Source organism: Acomys russatus, chromosome 23, assembly GCF_903995435.1.
Source record: "Acomys russatus chromosome 23, mAcoRus1.1, whole genome shotgun sequence".
NCBI classification, from domain to species: Eukaryota; Metazoa; Chordata; class Mammalia; order Rodentia; family Muridae; genus Acomys; species Acomys russatus.
This window is the reverse complement of record NC_067159.1, coordinates 28,131,246-28,152,495: the sequence shown is the minus strand read 5'-3', so window position 1 is coordinate 28,152,495 and position 21,250 is coordinate 28,131,246. Positions and strand designations below refer to the sequence as shown.

The 21,250-nt window shown below is 40.5% G+C and overlaps 1 protein-coding gene across 1 annotated transcript in view; it reads right to left on the bottom strand.

The window, feature by feature from the left end:
- Positions 1-17,999: 17,999 nt before the first annotated feature.
- Positions 18,000-21,250, bottom strand: part of Arsj (arylsulfatase family member J) — a 77,676-nt gene continuing 74,425 nt past the window's right edge. Inside the window, exon 2 of the mRNA XM_051165625.1 lies at positions 18,000-19,793. Coding sequence (XP_051021582.1) covers positions 18,389-19,793 — 1,405 coding nt within the window. The 3' untranslated portion in view covers positions 18,000-18,388. The remainder of the gene's footprint in view (positions 19,794-21,250) is intronic.

Here is a 21,250-nt window from a genome sequence, read left to right as displayed (position 1 = left end):
CTATTAATGATACTCTGCTATGAATGCAGACAGGAACCTAGCGTAACTGTCTTCTGAGAAGCTTTATCCAGCAACAGATGAAAACAGAGGATAAGATCCACAGACAAACGGTTGACCAAGCTTGAAGAGTCTTGAGGAAGAGTGGAAGGAAGGATAGAGGGAACAAGAAAGGACAAGGACACCACAGGAAGACCTAGAGAATCAACTAGCCTCAGTTCATGGGGCTCACAAAGACTGAACCATCCACCAAAGAGCATGCATGGCCTGGACCTAGGCCCCTTACACATATGTAGCAGATGTTCAGTGTGATCATCTTGTGGGTCCCCTAACAATTGGAGTAAGGGCTGTCTCTGACTCTGTTGCCTGCCTTTGGATCCCTTCCCTCTAGCTGGCCTGGCTTGTCTGGACACAGTGGTAGAGGACATACTTAGTTCTGGTGAGACTTGATGTGCCAGGGTGCATTGGTAAGCATGGGGTGCCTCCCTTTCTTAGAGAAATGGAGGGGAAAATAGAGGAGGGAGTGTGAGGGTGGGGATTGAAGAGAGAAGAGAGAGGGGGCTGGGATCAGGCTGTAAAGTGATCAAATAAATTAGTAAAAAATTCAAATCTGAAGCCAAAAATTTCAAAAAACAAAGTATTAACTTTTCTCATATTAAAAAAACAATAATACTGGATTTCATCAGTAAAACATTTGTGCTTTTGCATGCTCTGTAGAAGATGTATGTGAGCACAGAATGCCTCTTGGTACACACATGTCTTTCTTTCCTCCTTTCAATACCAACAGTGATTTTTTTTTTTTTTTACTTAGACAAAGGGAGCAAAATAAATTACATGAAATTATTGATCTTACATTTTTGACATCCATTACTTTTTCCCCCCCCCCATACCATAAAGAGCATTCAGAGATTGGCTTAATTCTGAGTACTTTAGGAATTCAAAGACAACATCTGTTCTGAAATGAGCTAAAAACCGGGTGAGCGACATTATCATTATCATTTGGTTGGGTTGCTTACATTTAGACAAGTTTCAGAGGGTTCAAATCTTAAAGGATGCACCAAGGTTCTCCAAAGAAACATTAAAGAAAGCATAGCTGCCCAATTATCAGTGCACTTTCAAGAATGAAACAATGTTGAGCAATAGTCAAAAATCCACATTCCCAAATTATCTCAGGTTCTAAAATCTAAAACTAGCAAGCAAATAATATAGTTTACATGTTTTAGTGTAAGAGTAGAGGCAGGAAAGTACAGGGAAAGTCCAGGATAAGTGTGGCCATGTCGGCTGATGAGATATACCGACTGGCGACCACTGTTCACAGTGAGATAGATGTCAAAGAGAACTCTGCAAAGGGCAAATCAATTATGGAGCAGATTGACTTTACTAACATTCTACAAGGAAACGAGAGGAGCCAGAAGCTGGGGTGAAAGCCCACCAGCTCAGAAAGGCAGAGAAAACAACCCAACAGACCTTCCTATTCAGCCAATGTCCCAGAAGGGAAAAGCTCCTTCTCCACAATGTCTTAAAAACCCTTGGCTCTGGTCAAATATGGAGCACCAGAGTTCCTGTAAAAGTCAGACCCCACTCTGCACTCAACTGTGAAGAATGTCCTGTCCATTGGCTAGATCTGGGAAGGGGTTCGAAGTTTACTGCACATATTGTCCTTGGCTGGTGCCATAGTTTGAGCAGGACCCCTGGGCCCAGATCTGCCCATCATAATGTTCTTCTTGTAGGTTTCTAGGACCCTCTGGATCCTTCTATTTTGCCATTCTCCCATGCTTCTCTCACCTAGAATCCCAATAGAATGTCCTCCCCTCTGACCCACTTTCCTAGTAAGTGAAGACTTTCATGGGACATGCCCTTGATAATCTTCTGGACTTTTGTAGAGCAGACAACGTTCTTCCAGAATTTTCCACGGTCATGCCAGGGATGGCTGTCCTTTGCTGTGCTTTCTCAAGGAAGTCTCTTGGTCTTTATATTTTGCATATTTAGTCAATTGGCAGTTTTAGTTGCTCTCAAAGCACATGCCACTTTTTTCTTAAGAAAAGTGTTTAAAAAAAAAAAAGAAGGAATGAATGGTGGGAGAGAGGGAGGGAGAAAGGACACCACTACTCTATGGTTGTGGCCCCTTAGCAATGTGAAGATTCGATTTTTTTTTTAGTAAAATCCTTGACTTTTTCATCTTAAACAAACAAACAAACAAACAAACAAACCCTTGACACTGAAGCCTCTCTTTTCTACTTCCTGTGCATCTCTCTATCCATCCTCCAGACTTAATTCCACTCTCTATTTTTTCCCCTATGTTCACTTCCTGTCTACTGGGTGACTTCTCCAACTCTTGAATTATGCTTGACTTTATTTAATCCTGTTTACAAAAAGCTCTTGAGTTAAAGGTGTGTGCTAGGGCTGAGTCATACCAAAAGTAAGACCAAGTTTTTCCAGTACACAATATCAGGGCTCACAATGTGATCAAATATCTTGCAACAAAAAAAGAATATTTTCACATTAATAAAAGGCAAGATGTACTTGTGAGTTGTAAAGGGAATAGAATAATTTATGTTGGAAAAGTGGTCAGAATATATTTTGAGTGAGGAGGAGGTTCATAGTATGTTAATTAGAAGCTTGCTTCTAAGACTAAATTTGGAGATGAAATTAGGTAACTCACAAAATAGCTACTGTTTCTTCAGTACTTAAGGATAATTCAAACCACATGGCACAAAAAGTCTTTCACAACGCAGTGTAAATTAGCAAATACACCAATGCCTGAAAGTTAGTAGACTATAATTGAAATGTTTCTTGCTTTAATGGGTTAATACAGTGATATTGAGAGTAATCATCTATCTTTGTGTTCACCAGTTTTTAAGTTATTAATTTGTTATTTAGTATTATGTGTTCGTGGGCATGCCTGACGTGTATATGCCATGATGCTATGAGGTCAGAGGATAATTGAGGAGCCAGTTTGCCCCTTTCACCTTTATGTAGGCTTCTCTTTTTCTACCTCCCTGTGGCTTCTGGAGACCCAACTCTGTCATCAGGCTTGTGTGGTTCTTCTCCATGTTCTTAATCACCAGCTTTTAAATTAAAATTTATGTCAATTTTACTTATAAAAAGGATTGTAATTAATAATTGATAAGTAATTGTTATTCAAATACTAACTCTGTCATGCTTTGGGGGGTTATGGCAAATAAGTGCATTAGATTTATTTAATATTGAAAGCATAAATTTAATGTGAAGCCTCATACCTTCTGTTTCAAATGCCAGTTCTAGGTGTATGTAAGTTCCTTAAGTTATGTAGATGTTGGGCCTAGCTAATTTTTCTGTCTGATGTTTTTATTTATTTGTAAATATTTTTTATATTTAAGTTTTTAAAACATAAATAGGCCAGGCAACACTTAGGAGGCAGAGGCAGGCAGAGCTCTGTGAATGCAAGGCCAGCCTGATCTAGAGAGTTATTTCCAGGGCAGCCAAGGCTACAAAAAAGATCTGTTTCAAAAAACCTAAATAAATAAATGAATAAATAAATAAAACAAAACAAATAAATAAAACAAAAATGATTATGAGTTATAAAATAGGGATAGTTTGGGCAAACAGAAAATAGTGTTTGTACATATGAACAATTCATAATCCGAAAAGCATAGATTTAGCTGTTGTCTCATTCCAGGGTAAATATGCATTCTTTTAAAAATGCATAACCCACCAGTATGTCCTTTTTACAGTAGAAAACACAGCAAGACATGAGGTTGTGATATTATAACTCAAACCAGCATAGCTACAGCTAAACATCCAAAGATGATTATGAATTTGATAGTAGTTAATTAAGCCTTTTGCTCTTCTAGGGTATCTTTAATATCTTTAGCTAAAGGTAAAGATACTAGTATTTGAATATTAGGGATTACAGGATAGAGTGAAACCCAAGGGCAAATAAGAACAAAGTACATATAAAAATGCCAGAAATAAGATTACTCTTTCTGCTAGGATAAAAATTAATGAAACAGAAAAAAGGTGCATAGACCATTGTGTTTAAACAAACAAGTTTCTTCAGTTTGTAGAGTTAGTAAAATTGATTATCGTTGCTGTAAGGGGGTGAAGAAAAATAGGAAAGAGAAAAGAGTTAGTGTAAGAAGAAAAGAGTGATAGCGTGGACTAATCTAAGAAGACAGAAGATAGTCACAGTAAAAATTAGAGCATAGAGTATTCCAGAGTAATTACGCAATCTCAGTAGAGTACCATATAACAAGAGAACATGTAGGCAGGGCAATTTTTTGTTAATTTTAAGATACATCTAAAAGTTTTATTGGAATTGAGTTTGGGCTGTGACTATTGGACATGACTCAATTGTGAATTAAATGTACATGCAGACTTTATTACACCTGAGAATCTGAGTAATCGTATTTGTGTTAGTCATATGATCTTAATTATATTGTCTCACTTTTGTGATGTAACTGTAAATGAACGGACTTGAATTACTCAAGGTATAATAGGAACAGGGAGGTGGTTCCGTGGAGAATCAGCTTTTCACAATTCAATGGTTTGTGCTAGTTGAATACAATAGTGTGCAAGACACTCTACTAACTGCATTTTGTTTTTTATTTGTTTGTTTGCTGGAGTTTATATATAATCTTGGAGAATAAATTCTGTTTAATGAGATAAGCAAGAGTAGCCATGCTGATATGTATGTAGGGGACTCTGTAAAGGTGGTGTGAGAGAGAAGTGTAATACAAGCACAGGAATTTACATAATCATTGGTATGTGGATCAATGAAACATAAAAACACAACTGTACTTCCATAAATGGCTCTTGGATGAAAACACTGACAAAATTTCATATCTTAGTTACTTTTTAATTGCTATGAAGTGATACTATGGTCAAGGCAACTTGCAGAAGAAAGAGCTTATTGAGGCTTACAGTTCAGGCTTACAGTCCATGAGCATCACAGCAGGAAGAATGGTGGCAGGCAGACAGACATGATAATGGTGCAGTAGCTGAGAGTTTACATTTTATATTCAAGTAGAAGGGAGGGAAGAAGGAGAGACAGAAGAGAGAGAGAGAGAGAGAGAGAGAGAGAGAGAGAGAGGGAGAAAGAGAGAGAGAGAGAGAGGAGAAAAGAGGAGAGAAGAGAGAGGAGAGAGAGAGAGAGCGAGAGGAGGAGGAGGAGAGAGAGAGACAGAGAGACAGAGAGAGAGAGAGAGAGAGAGACAGAGACAGAGACAGAGACAGAGACAGAGAGACAGAGAGAGAGAGAGAGAGCTGGGAATGGTGTGGACTTTTGAAACTACAAAGCCCACCGCAGTGACATACCTCCTCCAACAAGAACACAACTGCTAATCTTTTCCAGACAGTCCCATCTATTGGGGACCAAACTCAAGCCTTTATGCCTATGGGGACCATTACCAGTCAAACAACCACATCCCCAGAAGCCCCAACTGTGATCTTTTAATAACCACCTGTCACTCCTTCCTTATTCCAGTGTATGAGTATATTACACTTGCTCCCCAATGGTGGATATCTGGAGAACTTTCTAGTACTGAGCTACTAAGAATACTGTTGAATTATGAATTTGTATACCTTTATGCAAATTTTGGTAAATATATAAAACATGTTTTTTGCAGGTATATACGTAAGAGTACAGGTTTTGGGTTATAGTGGCATACACAATCAACTTGAATTAATGCAACCAAAAATTATTCTATATGTACTCAACCTCACTTGCATGGCCAAAAGTTTCAGATGAAGTGGTTGCATTTTTTTTTTTTTGAAATGGTTGCATTAACTTGGACTTCTATCAGTCCTTTCAGAAGTTCAACATACTCATTAATATTTGAGTGTCTTTTTATTGGAAATGCCCCATAGAAGTACATGGCTGGAGTGCTAAAGTTTTCGTGTGTATTTTTTGATGGTTAATGGCTCTGAGCTCATTTTTATGAATTTATTGCTTATTTAATGTATCTTTCATAAAGAATTTTATATGTCTCATATTGATTTGTAGGAGTTTGTTATGTATTTAGGGAACTAATGTTTTGTGAAATGTTAATTAAAAACAATTTTCCCAAGTGGCAGCTTTCGTTTAATCCCTTATATACTGTATAATTTGCTCTTTGTAAGTATAGAGGTTGGGAATTTTTAGCACATTACCTATGCAGTTGTACAGTCATTCTTATGGGTTAGTAATAAAACAGTCCCTTTATCCCAAAAGTTTTCCTTACAGCTATTTGTGGTCAATCCCTATCCCAACCTCCACCCACAGACAGCTACTGATCAGTGTGAGGAAGCAAATATTTTTGTGTTTCAGAATAGTTAGAACCTTCTGAGAAAATGTCACCGGCACCTGGGTAAAGGAACACATTTTGGAAAGGATAATAAACATTTCCCTCCCTCAGAGCCAAATGGCTGTCAGTCTGGGTTTCTTGCTAACTTGCCTTTTGGAGAAAATTCATTTGTATTTCAAAGGCTTGCAAAAGAGAGCTCAAGATGATGCAGCCAGTCCAGTGTATGCCATGGAAGCTTGAGGATGTGAGTTTGGATCCTTAGGACTCAGATAAACCCGGGAATGGTGAAACACATCTGTAACCTCAGCTCCAGTGGTGCTGGGGTGCAGTGCAAAGTGGGTTCCCAGAACTCAGTCTAGCCAATTGGAAATTAATTCTGGGTTCAATGAGAGACTCTGAAATGCAGGGTGGAGAGTGAGAGAAGAAAAGGATAGATCTAGACACACACACACACACACACACACACACACACGCACACTCACACACACACACACGGAGCTCCTCCACTCTCACCCTGCCTGAAGCAGAATGTATCTTTATGAAAGATACATTAAATAAGCAATGAATTCATAAAAATGAGCTCAGAGCCATTAACCATAAAAAAATACACAGGAAAACCTTAGCACTCTAGCCATGCACTTCTATGGGGGCATTTACAATAAAAAGGCACTCAAATATTAATGATTATGCTGAACATCTGAAAGGACTGATAAAAATCCAAGTTAATGCAACCATTTCAAAAAAAAAATGCAACCACTTCATCTGAAACTTTTGGCCATGCAAGTGAGATTGAGCACATATAGAATACTTTTTGGTTGCATTAATTCAAGTAGATGGAGAGCAGGGATGAAGAGCAGCGATGGAAGGCAGCAGATGTGTTTTCTTTTATTAAGCTACATGCTCATGATAGCAGAATTCCCTGTCCAGTAGTGACCCTTGACCCTTGAATGAGCTTCAAACATGTGCCTTGTCATCACTACAATTCTAAGCTGATGCTGATTTGTGTTCTAGAAGACTCAGTTCTCAAGGTAACAGGAAAAAGTGAAACTGAAGCAGAGAAATCTGTCCCAACTCCCAGTGAGAATTCACGCAGGAAAAATAAGGAAAAAAGCTCTTTAATTATAGCACGTATCCAGTCCTGGCTAAAGCCCAAAGAGGAGCTGGCCCCAAACAAAACTTTACTAACCTATATAGACCTTATGCTTATGCATTCTACCTATACTGTCATTCTTTTTTTAATATTTTATTAATTTACTCATATTACATCTCAACTGTTACCCCTTCCCTTGTATCCTTCCTCCCTCCCGCTTCCCCCCTACTCCCTTCCCCTATGTCTGTGACTGAGGGGGACCTCCTCCCCCTGTATATGCTCATAGGGTATCAAGTCTCTTCTTGGTAGCCTGCTGTCCTTTCTCTGAGTGCCACCAGGCCTCCCCATCCAGGAGACGTGGTCAAATATGGGGCAACAGAATACGTGTGAAAGTCAGACCCCACTCTCCACTCAACAGTGGAGAATGTCCTGTCCATCGGCTAGGCTTGGGTAGGGGTTCGAAGTTTACTACCTATATTGTCCTTGGCTGGTGCCATAGTTTGAGCAGGACCCCAGGACGCAGATCCGCCCGTCATGATGTTCTTCTTGTAGGTTTCCAGGACCCTCTGTCATTCTTAAACCTCTTTCAGGTCCTTGCCTCAGGATACAGGTTGAACAACTTAAACAGAGACAGGAAACTGCAGGTCTGAATGCTTAGGCAGATGGAAGACTTCCACAGCAAAGATGTGGCCAGGATTATTTCTTTAGCACATGAGTGTTGTTCTTCTCCAATAGTTATCACCGAAGGCCATGTTCCTAAATGTGGCTGAATTATGCTTTTCTGAACAAAAAGAAGGTTAAGATGGGCCAGGGCTTGAGATGACTGTGCTGCCCCCTGAGCTGCCTGGAAGAGGCATGTTCTCTGATAGGGAGATGAGCCTTAATATGCATTGCAAGTCAGGGCGATCTCCCTCGTTATGGGAATGAAGCTGAATAGCTGATCATTTCTGAACAACATTTACAGAACATGATAAACTTTACTTATTCCTAATGAGCCTGGGTAGGGCACTACGTATCTTTGGGTATCTTGGAGGCAAAGGCATCTTACTTAAATTTCCTTATTACTTCAATTTTTTTCTACATCAAAAACTCATCCATTTTGCTGACAGGGAAAGCATCTGGTTTGAAATATGATTGCCTTCCCTCTACTATTTTTTTCCTTGCCCTATTTTCCTCCATTCTTCCATCCTGACTTCTTTCTTCCCTTCATTTTTTTTCTTTTTCTCTAGCCCAGGTTCTCTTGAACCCATATCTTAGCTTCCTAAGTGCTGGGATTCTAGCTCTGTGCCACCAGGGTTGGATTTTGAAACATGATTGTCTAGAAGAAATGAAGGAGAGCCCCACTTTTTTCTATCAGAATTTGAGGAACACTAACAGGACCAGCAGCAGACATTTTGAGGAGGGCAGAGAAAGTGCTGGCTTCGTCTGAGGATAATGGGTCCTGCAGACAAATGCTGCCGTTATCTTCATTTCCAGGGAAAGGAAGAGATGACCTGGGAATTTCCAAACATGGGATTTCTAAAGAGAAAAAATTTTTAGAAGAGTGAGACATTCCAAAAATGAGATTAGGGTAAGCTTCAAATAGTAGAAATTGCTGTGTTCACTGTTCTCATTTCTGGGCAGGAGGAGAAAATGAATTAGTCCCCCAAACCTAAGAAAGGCTTTGGGGGTTCCAACTGCTAAACTGCTCCAGATATAAAGGGAGCTGGATCTTACTTGTGGGTAGAGAGTTTGTTCTCCTAGCTGGGGCACAGGTGTGGCCACTAGGTGTTCTGTGAACCCTAGAATGCATCTCTCTATGCTAGGTAGCCTCAGGGAGGAGGAATCAAATGCTGATAACTGTACACACTGGTTCTATGCACCTGCTTTTACGGCAGGAAAAGACATAGGACCTGAAACGTTGTCTAGGGTCCATGAAAGGCAAACGTTGATCATATTTGTACATTAGGTAGTAAGAGAGTGCCCTGACCGGCAGGGTAAACAAAAGAACCAGTCTTGGCATTTCATCTGCAGGTAACCATGTGAATCATTCAAAGAGTATTTGTCCACAGGCCAGTAATACCTAGTCTTTCTTATTTCCTTTCAAGACTCCAGGTATAATGATGAGTAACTAGAGCATCTTACCAGTAGTGTATTGCTATGTCCTATGCCAGACCCCTAAAAGACAGCTTAAGGTCTGTATCATTTGTCCTAAACATGCAGTCACCTAGGATTCCAGGGAGAACAAGGTCTTGTCAAATAGAACATCAGTGCATGAGGGCGATCATAAATAGGGGTGAGGCTGTACCCTGGAGTGGGAGTAATCATCTCATGTGAACTGGCTGATTCTTTGAACTGGACTTCTTTGAACTACCTCATAGAACCAGAATTGAGACAATAGTTAAGGACACTCTACTCCTAACCAGGACTGCTTAGTCATGCATACTTTTTACACCCTGCTCCAATTTTTCCTTTATTTAAACCAAGAGTTCATGTCAGTACCTCAAAGATGAACTTGGAATCACTCCATCTGCCTTTCTGCTCCCCTTCCCACATACTAATCCAGTCTCCCTTCTCCGTTTTTCCTCCTTACTCATTTCTTTAGTGGGAGTATTGGTGTTAGAGTTCAGCTTCAGTCTGCCTATGTGTGAATGCCATTGCTTACCTGCCACAGGGGCGTGGCCCCTCCCAGGGCCATACAAAATGACAAAGCCTCCACATGGTCTCTCTCTCTCTACTCCCCTCTCTACTCTCTCTACTCCTTTACTCTCTCTCTCTCTCCCACTTTCTCTCTACTCTCTCTCTTATTTTTCTTCTCTCTCTCTCTCTCTCTCTCTCTCTCTCTCTCTCTCTCTCTCTCTCTCTCTCTCTCTCTCTCTCTCTCTCTCTCTCTCTCTCTCTCCCTCTAGGGTACCCCTCCTCCCTTTCCTTCTCCCCTCTATGCTCTTTTGATTAAACTCCTCCACAACATAATATCTCCCACCTGGTACCTTTATTATCTGGTATCTTATTACCTTATTATCTTATTGCCTTATACCTTATATCTTTTTTATTAAACATAAAATTTGGGACAGGTGACCACCCAGAGCTGTTGTGTCTGGAACAGCAATTGATTAGGAGATGTAGCTTGAGGTCAGCGTGGATGCCAGGAACTACTCAGCATAAGGGAACACGTAGGTAAGGGCGGATCCCCTTCATCCCACTCATCCCTTAGTCCCCACTGCCCTGTATCTAGCTGGGAGACAGCAGGACACCTTGGCAGCTGGGAATTTAAATATCTGGAATTCTGTGGTAATGGTGGCTTTCTGTAAAACTTGAAGAAAAGAAAAATGACTGAGAGCATTGTTCTGTTATTAAATATAAATGCACAGAAAAAATAATGAAAGACAGTATGCTTACCTTTCTCTCTGTGTGGATGTTAGCCAGGACTGTTCCTATTAGTAAATGCTAAAAAGACAGAACAGGTGCCAGCACGAGACGCAGTGAATGTCCATGACTGATAGGTTATGCTATTTCTCCTTGAGGGGACCCTCTAGATGTTTGGTGGCAGAGAGAGATGGTGTGGGAAGTAGTTTCAAGGATTTTTTTTCTAAGCCTGTAAAGAATCCTATTGACTGTCATTTTCAGTACAATGACCTCATGTAGTGATAGTTTTAGGTGAAAGGAGTTTAGAGCACAAGATGTAGGAAACTTTACTGTGATACCTACTTGTTTGCTAAATTATTGGTCTGTCAAGGAGGAACAATTATTTGTGATCCCTACCATGGGTTTTCATTAGTTGAGCTCTTATCTCAAGAGGTAAGACTGAAGTCTTTTAAAAGTTACTTTAAAAGTTATATGTATATGTTTAATATATAAGTTATGTATGTTTGTATAAATATATGTATAATTATATATGTATTTACATCATTTGTCACTTTTTCTTCTAATTCCTATGTTCCCCAACTCCCTCTCAAATCCATGTTATCTTTTTCTTTAAAAATATATATATTTATTTAAATACTAATAAAAATGTCAATACAACCTGCTAAACCTTAGAATGAGCTCTTGCATACACACTTTTACAAACAGTTGCCACAATACTTTTTTCTACTTTCATTCTCTTTATTCCAGCCTTTCTAGGAGAGATATTTGCTATTCTTGTTGTGTGGGCACAGTAGACTGTCCTTCAAAGAATATCCAAACCCACTGATTCTGCCATATACCATTTACCTCTCTCCCCCAAACTGTCTTCACTCCTTCTCTTTCCTCTGCAGAAAAGGGAACAGGGGGATCTGCATCACGTTGCCTAGTATAACTTCGTTTTGTGAGTACTAGTGTGCACAAATAACTAATTTGTGTGCTTCTCCTAGTCAGTGGATCGACAGACAGTTCATTCTGGGACACCTTCAGAAGGCACAGACACTAACACTTGCTCATTAGAGTGTCACAGTTGTTTAGAATTTAGATACCAGTTGATGGTACTCCTCAGTCAGTTCTAGTGCAAAAGGAACCTTACAGCATTGATCCTAGGAGGAGTCCTATCACATAATCACACTGATGATTGGGTTCAGATCTTTATCTAGAAGACAAATTTTACTTTTTGGTTCATGAAATAGCATGATTTTTACTTAATTGTCAGTTGAAAAAAGATTTGGCAGGTAGTGAATGGTCAGGACCTCTCTAATAAGCTCTTGTTATTTTCTTATTACATTTCAACATGGGGTTTATTGTTCCCTGCAATTACCTTGGCAGTTGACAGAGACTGACAGGATTGTGGCAAATTTGAGAGAAAGGAAATTTTAAATCAGGAAAGTGCAGTCAGGACGTGGGTAAGCATGGTCTAATCTGTTTACCTCCCTAAGAGAACATCTTGACGTCATCCTTTAATTAACATTGTATCCAGTTAATGAATCAACTTATTCAGATGCCCAGACAGCAGGATGAGTGAGACAGCACAACTGTTCTAGAAGCAGAATCCTAAATCTGTCAATCCAGAAAGCTTTGTAACAAAGCACCACAATTTGAACCATAATTCATTTAGCTTCCATATTTTCTATGGACACACAAAAGTTTATCTTATAATTCTGTGTTTGTTTTTTTTTCCTTTCCCAAAATGGTACAAAGAATCATTCACAATTTCAGCCCCTTTATTTCTTTTCCAAAGATTACTTTTAAACCAGTGCACTCCGTAATACTCAAAGCTGTGTTAGAAAGGCAGTGTTCTGTGTAGTGAGAAAATAAAGGTGATATAAAGTTTGTTCTCCATTTTAATCTTTGCTGAGCTTTTACTGTAGCACTGTGTTCCAGTGATATGCTTTTATAGTGCTAGAAATGTGTGTGCTTTATGCCATTTCTGTTAATATGAAGAATGATATTAAAGATAATTAATTCTAAATGTGTGTCATAGTGACACATGTCTGTAATCTCAGCACTTGGAAAACAGAGGCAGGATGAGCAGAAGTTCAAGATCATTCTGGTGGTATGAATAAGAAAGGTCCCCATCGGCTCAGATCTTTTAATGCTTGGGTCCTAGTTGGTGGGTTGTTAATGAAGGATTCAGGTGTGTGGCCTTTTTAGAAGGGGACTGTTAGTGGGAGGAGGCTTTGAAGTTTAAAAGCTTATTCCAGGCCCAGAGTCTCTCTCTGCCTCCAAGTTGGAGAAATAATACAAGGCTTTGGCTACTTCTCCAGAACCACGCCTACCTGCCTGCTGCTGTGTTCTGCATCATAATGGTCATGGACTGACCCTTTTAAATTGTAAATGGAGGTCCAATTAGTGCTTTCACTTGTGAGTTCCCTTGGTCACATGTCTCGTCACAATAACAGATTGTAACCCAGACAATCATTCTCCTATAGTTTAGTTTAGTGCATCCTGGGCCTCATAAGACCTTGTTTAAAAACAAAAGGGAAATCTGGGCATAGTCGTGGTGAACTCCTTCACTCCCAGCACTTGGGATGCAGAGGCAGGAGGATCTCACTGAGTTCAAGGATAGTCTGGTCCTACATAGCATGTTCCAGGACAACCAGAGCTACATAGAAAGATACTGTCTGTTTTTTTTTCTCCGTTTTTTTTTTTGTTTGTTTGTTTTTTTTTTTTTGTTTTTTCCTGAGACTGGGTCTCTCCATGTTAGCCTTGCTGTCCTGGACTTGCTTTGTAGACCAGGCTGGCTTTGAACTCCTATCTCTGCCTCCTGAGTGCTGGGATTAAAGGTGTGCACCACCACCCCTGGTCTTGAGAGGAAAAAAAGATTAGTTCTGTTTTTTTTTTTTTTTTTTTTTTTTTTGGTTTTTTGAGACAGGGTTTCTCTGTGTAGCCTTGGCCATCCTGGACTCACTTTGTAGACCAGGATGGCCTCGAACTCACAGTGATCCTCCTGCCTCTGCCTCCCGAGTGCTGGGATTAAAGGCGTGTGCCACCATGCCCGGTTATTTTTAAAGTATGATATCCTCATGCAAGAAACTAAAAAGAAAATATACTCAGTTGTAGCTGGATAGAAGAATGTATGATTTTCTGTATTCATACAAATCTTTATTGAAAGCACTTTGTTTGGGTTATGGTTTTATATAGTGGCAATATAGACATAGATGAACAGATATTAATCACTTTTTAAAGAAGCTTACACTCCAAGGTGAGGAATCAGGCAACAAGGAACACATCAGCTTGTGTAAAATAGTATCACAACCTGTGTGAAATGCTGCTGAGAAAAAGCAAGAGGAAAAAAAGGGTAGTGTTGGCGGGAGGGGATAGCAGTCCTATCCAGCTGTTGAGGCTACATCTGGGAGGATGGAAGAAGCATAGAAACTTGAATCCTGCTCATTGTTGCTTGTCCCCATATCCTTGCATATGTCATTACTATGGCACTTAACAAATGCTCAGCCAATGGGTGAATAACCACGCTATTAAATCAGTTCTTTCTGTACTCTGTATACTCTTTTTTTTTTTTTTTTTTTTCTTCAATGAATTCTCTCTTCTGTACCTAACTCTTTGTCGTCATGGCTTGGTTTTTAAATTGAGTACCAGCTTCACTTGGCTAAAAAGTAGCCTGTATAAGAGTAAAACATGGTAATGAGCTGTTAAATGGATGAGTTTTGTGATGTGTTTCCCTAAGAGACAAAAGACGCACTGGTTTATCCTATGTGTATTTGTTTTCTGGATTAGGCAACTTCTTCCTGTCAACTGCTGCAAATTCACAATTTGCATGCTTATGAGTATTACAAATAAAAATAGCAGATCCTAAAGGCAAATTCCTTGGCAAATCAAATTTAAAATATATTAACTATGCAATTATTCAACTCAGTGACACACATTTCCTGTTAAGATTTTTAATGGGGCATTGATCAAGGAAATTATAATATTCATCAATTTTTAGAAAAGTGAGAAAAGGCATATACATACAAATGATATGAGGGTTTGCAGTAGGTTAGTCAGATAAGAGCTAGATAATTCTACAGACTGTAAGGTACTTTCCACAAACCTGTTTTGTTACTGTTTCTTTCTTTCTTTCTTTTTTTATTTGAAGAAACCATTTTTAACCTCCATTCTCACCTTGTCCAAATAGCCACCTCCACAAATTATTTTCTGACAAAGCCAGCGGACTTCTCTGGTCACCCTCAGTAAAGGATCAGAAGTACCAAATGACAGAGTTTATACTCCAGAGAAACATATGCCGCAGAGAAATGCATCCCGAGGACCTGACTTAGGAGTGGCAAGGAAATCACCAATGGGCACAGTGCTGGAGTTGGTTAGAAACAGCCCTGCCTAGTGTTTCCTTTCCAGACCATCTGGGGAACGCACAGTGATCTTGGAGAGCATTTGGAAAACATTTTTCTTCATTCCTTTTAGTTTCCAAAGAGTGAGACACTGAGTCTTTTCTCAACAGCCCACCCAGGACCAGGAGCAAAGGGCAGCGGTTCTCTAAACTATGATCAAGGAAGCAGGAGGGAGACGTTTTGGGAAAAGAAGGAGTTCTGTGGAGTGGGTGGGGGAAGAAAAGACAATGGCGAGGTGGTCAAAATTCATTGTTCATGTGTATGAAGCTGTCAAATAATAAAGAAAAATAGCAACGGATAACTCTAGAGACATTTCCTGGCAGAAAACGTATGTCTTCTATGCAACATTTAAAAAAAAAAAAAAAACATTTACCGTTATTTATAGAGAACCAATAATCCCACCACAATATGTGACACTTACTAGGCTCCAGTGTGGGCTACAATTCACAATCTTAGTTTAAGACTGTGGTCCCTGGTCCTCCCCTCCCCCACTTTGGTTTACTAGGTACATATAGAAGTTTATGTGGCAAGATTCTATGCTGATAATAGCACTTTTACAGTCTGCCAAAATCCCAGTCCAACAAAATGAATTATTAAATGGAATTTTATGATAAAACAAATGGAAAAAGGCTGTGGAGAAGTTTCCATCTTTGTAAGTATAACACCAAGTAGGCTTTGGAAAAGGCCACATTAAAATGATACCTTTAATTGAGGTTTTTTGGTTTTTGGTTTTTTTTTTTCCTTCCATAGTCAATGGAGCCCTGTCTGGTCTGAAAATAGCTCTACAGAGTAGGCAGGGTTTGAACTAATGGAGATGTCTCTGCTTCCCGAGAGTTGGAACTAAAGGCGGTGTGCACTAACATGCTCGGACTAACCAAGCATTCCTTTCTTTCTTTTCCTTTTTGTTTTTGTTTTTGGATTTTCGAGTCAGGTTTTGGTCATTTTTCGAGACAAGGTTTCTCTATGTAGCCTTGCTTTGTAGACTACGCTGGTCTTGAACTCACAGCAATCTACCTACCTCTTCCTTTACACATCATTTTTCATTCCACAAAGAAAGGCATGTACTGACAATATCCCCTTAAGGACATTACTCTTTAGAAACAAAATAATAAAACTAAGCATTTTTTTCACTCATCATGCCCATCTGAGTGTGGTTTCAGAGCTAGCTTGCAGATGCCTCCTCAGGTTTGCAGAACCTTAAAGGGCAGCCTCTGATTTAATGTTCTCACATTTGCATTGTAAATGGTGCAGGCCCTGCCCACCTCCTCCATCACCTCTTGTCTTATCTTGGTTCTTAGCTAATAGGCTACAGTCCCTGCTGTCTGTGGCTATCCAGGTGTGGCTTCATGGCTTCTGCGTTAAGAGAGGGCATGTCAAAGAAAGCTCCATGACTGCCAGGAACAGTTGCCGCTCTGTGTCCCTGTGTTTAGCTTCATTATAGATAATCATTCTTTAATCCTCTTATGCTCTGTGGTAGATTTTTAACTAGGCTCCAGATAATCTGTCTTCCATTTCTGTTTTTTGTCCTATCCTGCACTATATGTAAGAGGTGAAGAAACCAGGCGAGGCCTAACGCTTCCCCGCCCCCCCCCCCCGGCCCCCCTCCCGTTTTAGACGAAGCAGACAAAAGTCTGTAAAAATTCCATTGCTGCATGCTATCACAGTTGTTCCTCTCTACCTAGAAAATAGTTTAAAATGGGTGTCCAACCAGCCACCAAGGTGCAAAATCCGAAGCCTAAGATACACAGAGGCATCACCTGTTTTGAGTAGCCAATCAGTTTAATGGTTGGCATCACCTGATTTAGGATAGCCAATAGGTGTAAAGGTCAGCTAGCTACAGCAATGACAAACCATTTGATCGCTATTACTTAAGTCTGCCTGCTGGTAAAGGTATATAAACTCTGTAAAATTGTTGCTAGGGGCAGCCTCTCCTTAGGGTGAAGGTTGGCCCCAGTGCGCTGGATCAATAAACCTCTTGCTTTTGCATTGAGCCAGTCTCCATCTCTCATTTGGGGTCTCCTGGAAAATGAGATTCCGACCCGGAGTCTTACAGAGGAGGGCCATTATAAATATTATTTATCCATAACAACATTGTTCTCAATGCGCTTAGCCACATTGGGGCGGGTAATCTCTTCATTTACAAAATCTTTATGAGTGCATTAGTACACCATCCCTTCAAATGTCTATTTGCAAAGATTTTTGCCTATTGCCAGGCAAGCTGGCATCTCAAGGCCATCCTGGCCAGCTAAGAATGCTAAAAAGACATTTATTTGTCAAAATGAATAATATGACTGTTTCTGGAAGTCTAAAAATTAAATCAGAAAAGCTACACTAGTGCCATAAAATAAATCACTTTAATAATTAATATATAAATAGTTTATGTTGGTAACAATAAAGTCAAATCATCTCTGTATAACAACACATTTACAAAATTGTAAAATATATTCGTTTTCTTACATTCAAATAGGTGAAAAAATGATGGCTGTATGTTTTTCTGAATGAGCTTCCTTTTATATTTTATAAATATACATAGCATTACAGTAATTTATGGTATTACAGTGCTTAGTAACTTTAAAGAATTGAAATAAAATTCCTACATAGAAACTAAAAATAAAATAATTAAAATCACTTGTGTAACTTTTTTGAAAAATAAATTAGGCACTTTATGTTGAAAATTTTCCTCTATCAAAGTGTTTGGGGTGTAGTTACATTCATTTCTGGCAATGTGCAGATATTACCTACCATTCCTTTAGGTAGGATGGGATGAGGTGTAAGCTGTCCACGTAAGAGAAGCAGCCTTTTTTCTCAGAGAAAAGGCAGTCATAACATAAAATAGAGTTAGCTTAACCGACCAAGTTGCATATAAAACAGATAAACATTTTCATTTAGAAATATTGTTTTTAGGTCTTTGAGGCGACACAGCCTTCGACTGTATCAAAAGCCACTGTTTAATCTTGTTACCTTGTAATTACCCTGCGCTCAAATCCACTTCAGGTCACAGTTCCTCTCCCGATTCAAGGGATTCAAAGCATTCTGTTTGGTCAACTGACTCATGATTCACCACTGTTTACACAGACTAGAGACATAAAAAAACTGCATTCTCCTCCTTGTGTGGCCTGTAGAAACATCGCCTTTGGCACCCAGGAGGGTGGTTTTGTCCACGTGGCAGCCAGGTGCCAGAAGCCTCTGGCAGAGAGCAATTTCGGGAAAACAAGCCCCAGGGGGCTGGCCGGGGTATTTTCGAGCCAAATCCTCTCAATTGCCTACAAATGGTGCCTTAAGTTTAACGAAGGCAGAAAGTCTTGCATTTAGCTCAAGGTAACTCTTGGGTGGCAATTTGTTGAGGAGCATGCTGTCAGCGGTTTCCTTGTCCTAGCCTTACTTTTCTTCTGCTTTTTCTCAGCCTTAGTTTTTTTGTTTGTCTTCTTTTTCTTGTTTTCCTCCTTATACCATGGACCCCAGACTCCTCCATTGAGCCGAGGGTTGCTTCTGGGATCCTTTGGGGGATACCTGACAGGCACCGCAGTCTTGTTGAACTGCGAGAGTCTCCTCAGCAGCTTCTTCACGATGCCTGGATACCTGCCGGATAAGTCCACCCTCTCATATGGATCGGCTGTGATGTTGAAAAGCCAGATACTCTTGCCAGTTGACAAGGTAATCCTCTCATTGTGCCACCGGTTTGGGCCCAGATTGCTGAAAGCCTGAGGGGGGACCCAGTCACTGTAGCCAGGATTTCCTGTGAGGAGCTTCCAGTGTTGCACCCGGATGGCTGACTGGATCGCGGTGTTCCAGATTCCGTAGCCTGCTGCCCAGGAGCCATTTTTCGCCTTGGTGTAAATGGGGTCAATGTTGTGCAAAATATCCACTCGCGGTGAACGAAGACCTTCGCTTATGGTCTCCCAGATATCATAGCCGTCTAGCTGAATGTCTTCATCAATCTGTCCTTCTGCCAGCGAAATCAAGGTGGGGTACCAGTCGGTGATGTGCACAAGTTCCTTGCACACCGTTCCTTTGTTTTTCAGAAGTGGACTGTGCACAAAGCCAACTGCTCGGATGCCCCCTTCCCAATACGTTCCTTTGCTGCCTCTGAGAGGCCAGTTACTTCCTCCTGCTGTGGGCTGCCCACCGTTATCTGAGGAGTAGATGATAATACTGTTGTCATAGAAACCATACTGTTTCAGAGCCAGCGTCACATTGTGGATTGCTTCATCCAGGCAGGAGAGCATGGCTGCGTACCTCCTCCTATTGATGTTGATAATAGATCTGTACTGTTCAAAATACCTGCCGGGGGCCTGCAGTGGTGAGTGCACAGCTTGGTAAGCGACATACAGAAATATAGGTTTTGTGGGGTCATGGGAAGCTAAGATTTGCTGCACTCTCTGAGTATACATCTGTGTTGAATAGATGCCATTGTCATAGTCCCAAGCGGCATTGTCATTTTCATACAAGTCATAGCCACACATCCCAGGACTGTCACATTTGTAGTGTGTGTAATAATCACCACTTCCCAAGAGGGAGCCAAAAAAGGTATCAAATCCTCTCTTGGTGGGCATGCATTCTTTTCTGTAAAATCCCAAGTGCCATTTCCCGACCATGTGGGTTGAGTAGCCAACCTCTTTCAGCTTCTGAGGTAGGGTTGCATTGTCCAGAGGTAGGCAGTTGGGTTGGGTAGGCCTGATGATAGAGTGCTGAAGTCCCGTGTGTATCTGATACCTTTGAGGAAACAGTAAACATTTGGTCAAGGCAGGATAAAAGAGACATTCTCCATACAGATGATTCTTAAATTAAATAAAGTTTCTGTGACGATCAAACTCAACTCCAAATTAAACGTGATCAGTCGAGCAGCTATACTTTCACTCCAAAGTTTTAATTGGCTTCGCCTTTAACATCTGAAGGACATTTTCAGTACTTTGGAAACTAAGATTTTACCCCTTATCTCGAAATCTTTTTGAAGTCCTTACAGTGTAATTAATTAAAATAAAATTGAGTCTTTTAATTACATGACAAAGTGCTAAGACCATAGAAAAGGATGCACAGAATTTTCACACATCACCCCCAACCCATTGGCTCTCTAAAACAGGAAGTGGCTTCTGGCTGCAGAACCAAAAGCTCAGAGTTTATAGCTAGAGCAGGGGACTGGCCTTCCAGTTCCACAGGCAGTAAGTGCGCCTCTGTTTGCCAGTGTCTGTCTCTCCACCTCCCATTACTAAATCACTTAGAGGGAAGTCTAGCAAAGCCAGATAACCTTTCCATACTGCATTAAAATGACAATGGAACTCATTTTCAGCATTTTCCCAAGAGACCCTCCCCCCAACCAGTTGCTATCATATTAAACATATGGGGTTCATGTGAGTCCACTTGCAACTGTACATTTATGATACTTTAAAACAGAATTGATAACAGTCATTGCGTATGCTCAAAATAACTTTTAAAATAGAACACAAACACAAAGGCTAGTATTGTACGGGAGGGTGGGGGATGGAGGGACCTGGAGGTTTGGGCATCAAGACCTGCAGAGCTGGACCTGGGTGGCGGTGGGGCTGCACAAACTGATTACTGCTAAGGACAATGCTCCCCATAAACCTAGAGCCCCGGTTCAGATACAGCCAATGGACAGCTCATTCTCTACAGTTATGGGAAGCAGGGAGTTGCCTCTGACATGAACTCTGGTGCCTGTGATTTGATCACTTCCCCTTGGTGGGGTGGCCTTGTGGGCACACAGAGAGAAGGGAAGCAGGCTATCCTGAGGAGATGAGATAAGCTGTGGTCAGGTGGTGGAGGAGGAGGTCCCTCCCTGTCAGAGGACTAGAGGAGGGGAATAGGGCAGAAGAAGGAGGGAGGGTGGGAAAGGGAAGATACGAGAGAGGAGATAACAAGCAGGATGTAATACGAATGAATTATAATAAATTTAAAAAACGAAAAAAAAGTTGAAAAATTTAGGGTAAATATAAAGGAATTCGTGCAATCAAATACATTGCAAAGAACAACACTCAGGGGCATTACCTCCCCCTGTATATGCTCATATGGTATCAAGTCTCTTCTTGGTAACCTGCTGTCCTTCCTCTGAGTACCACCAGGTCTCCCCCTCTAAGGGACATGGTCAAATGTGAGGCACCAGAGTTCGTGTGAAAGACATATCCCACTCTCCACTCAACTGTGGAGAATGTTCT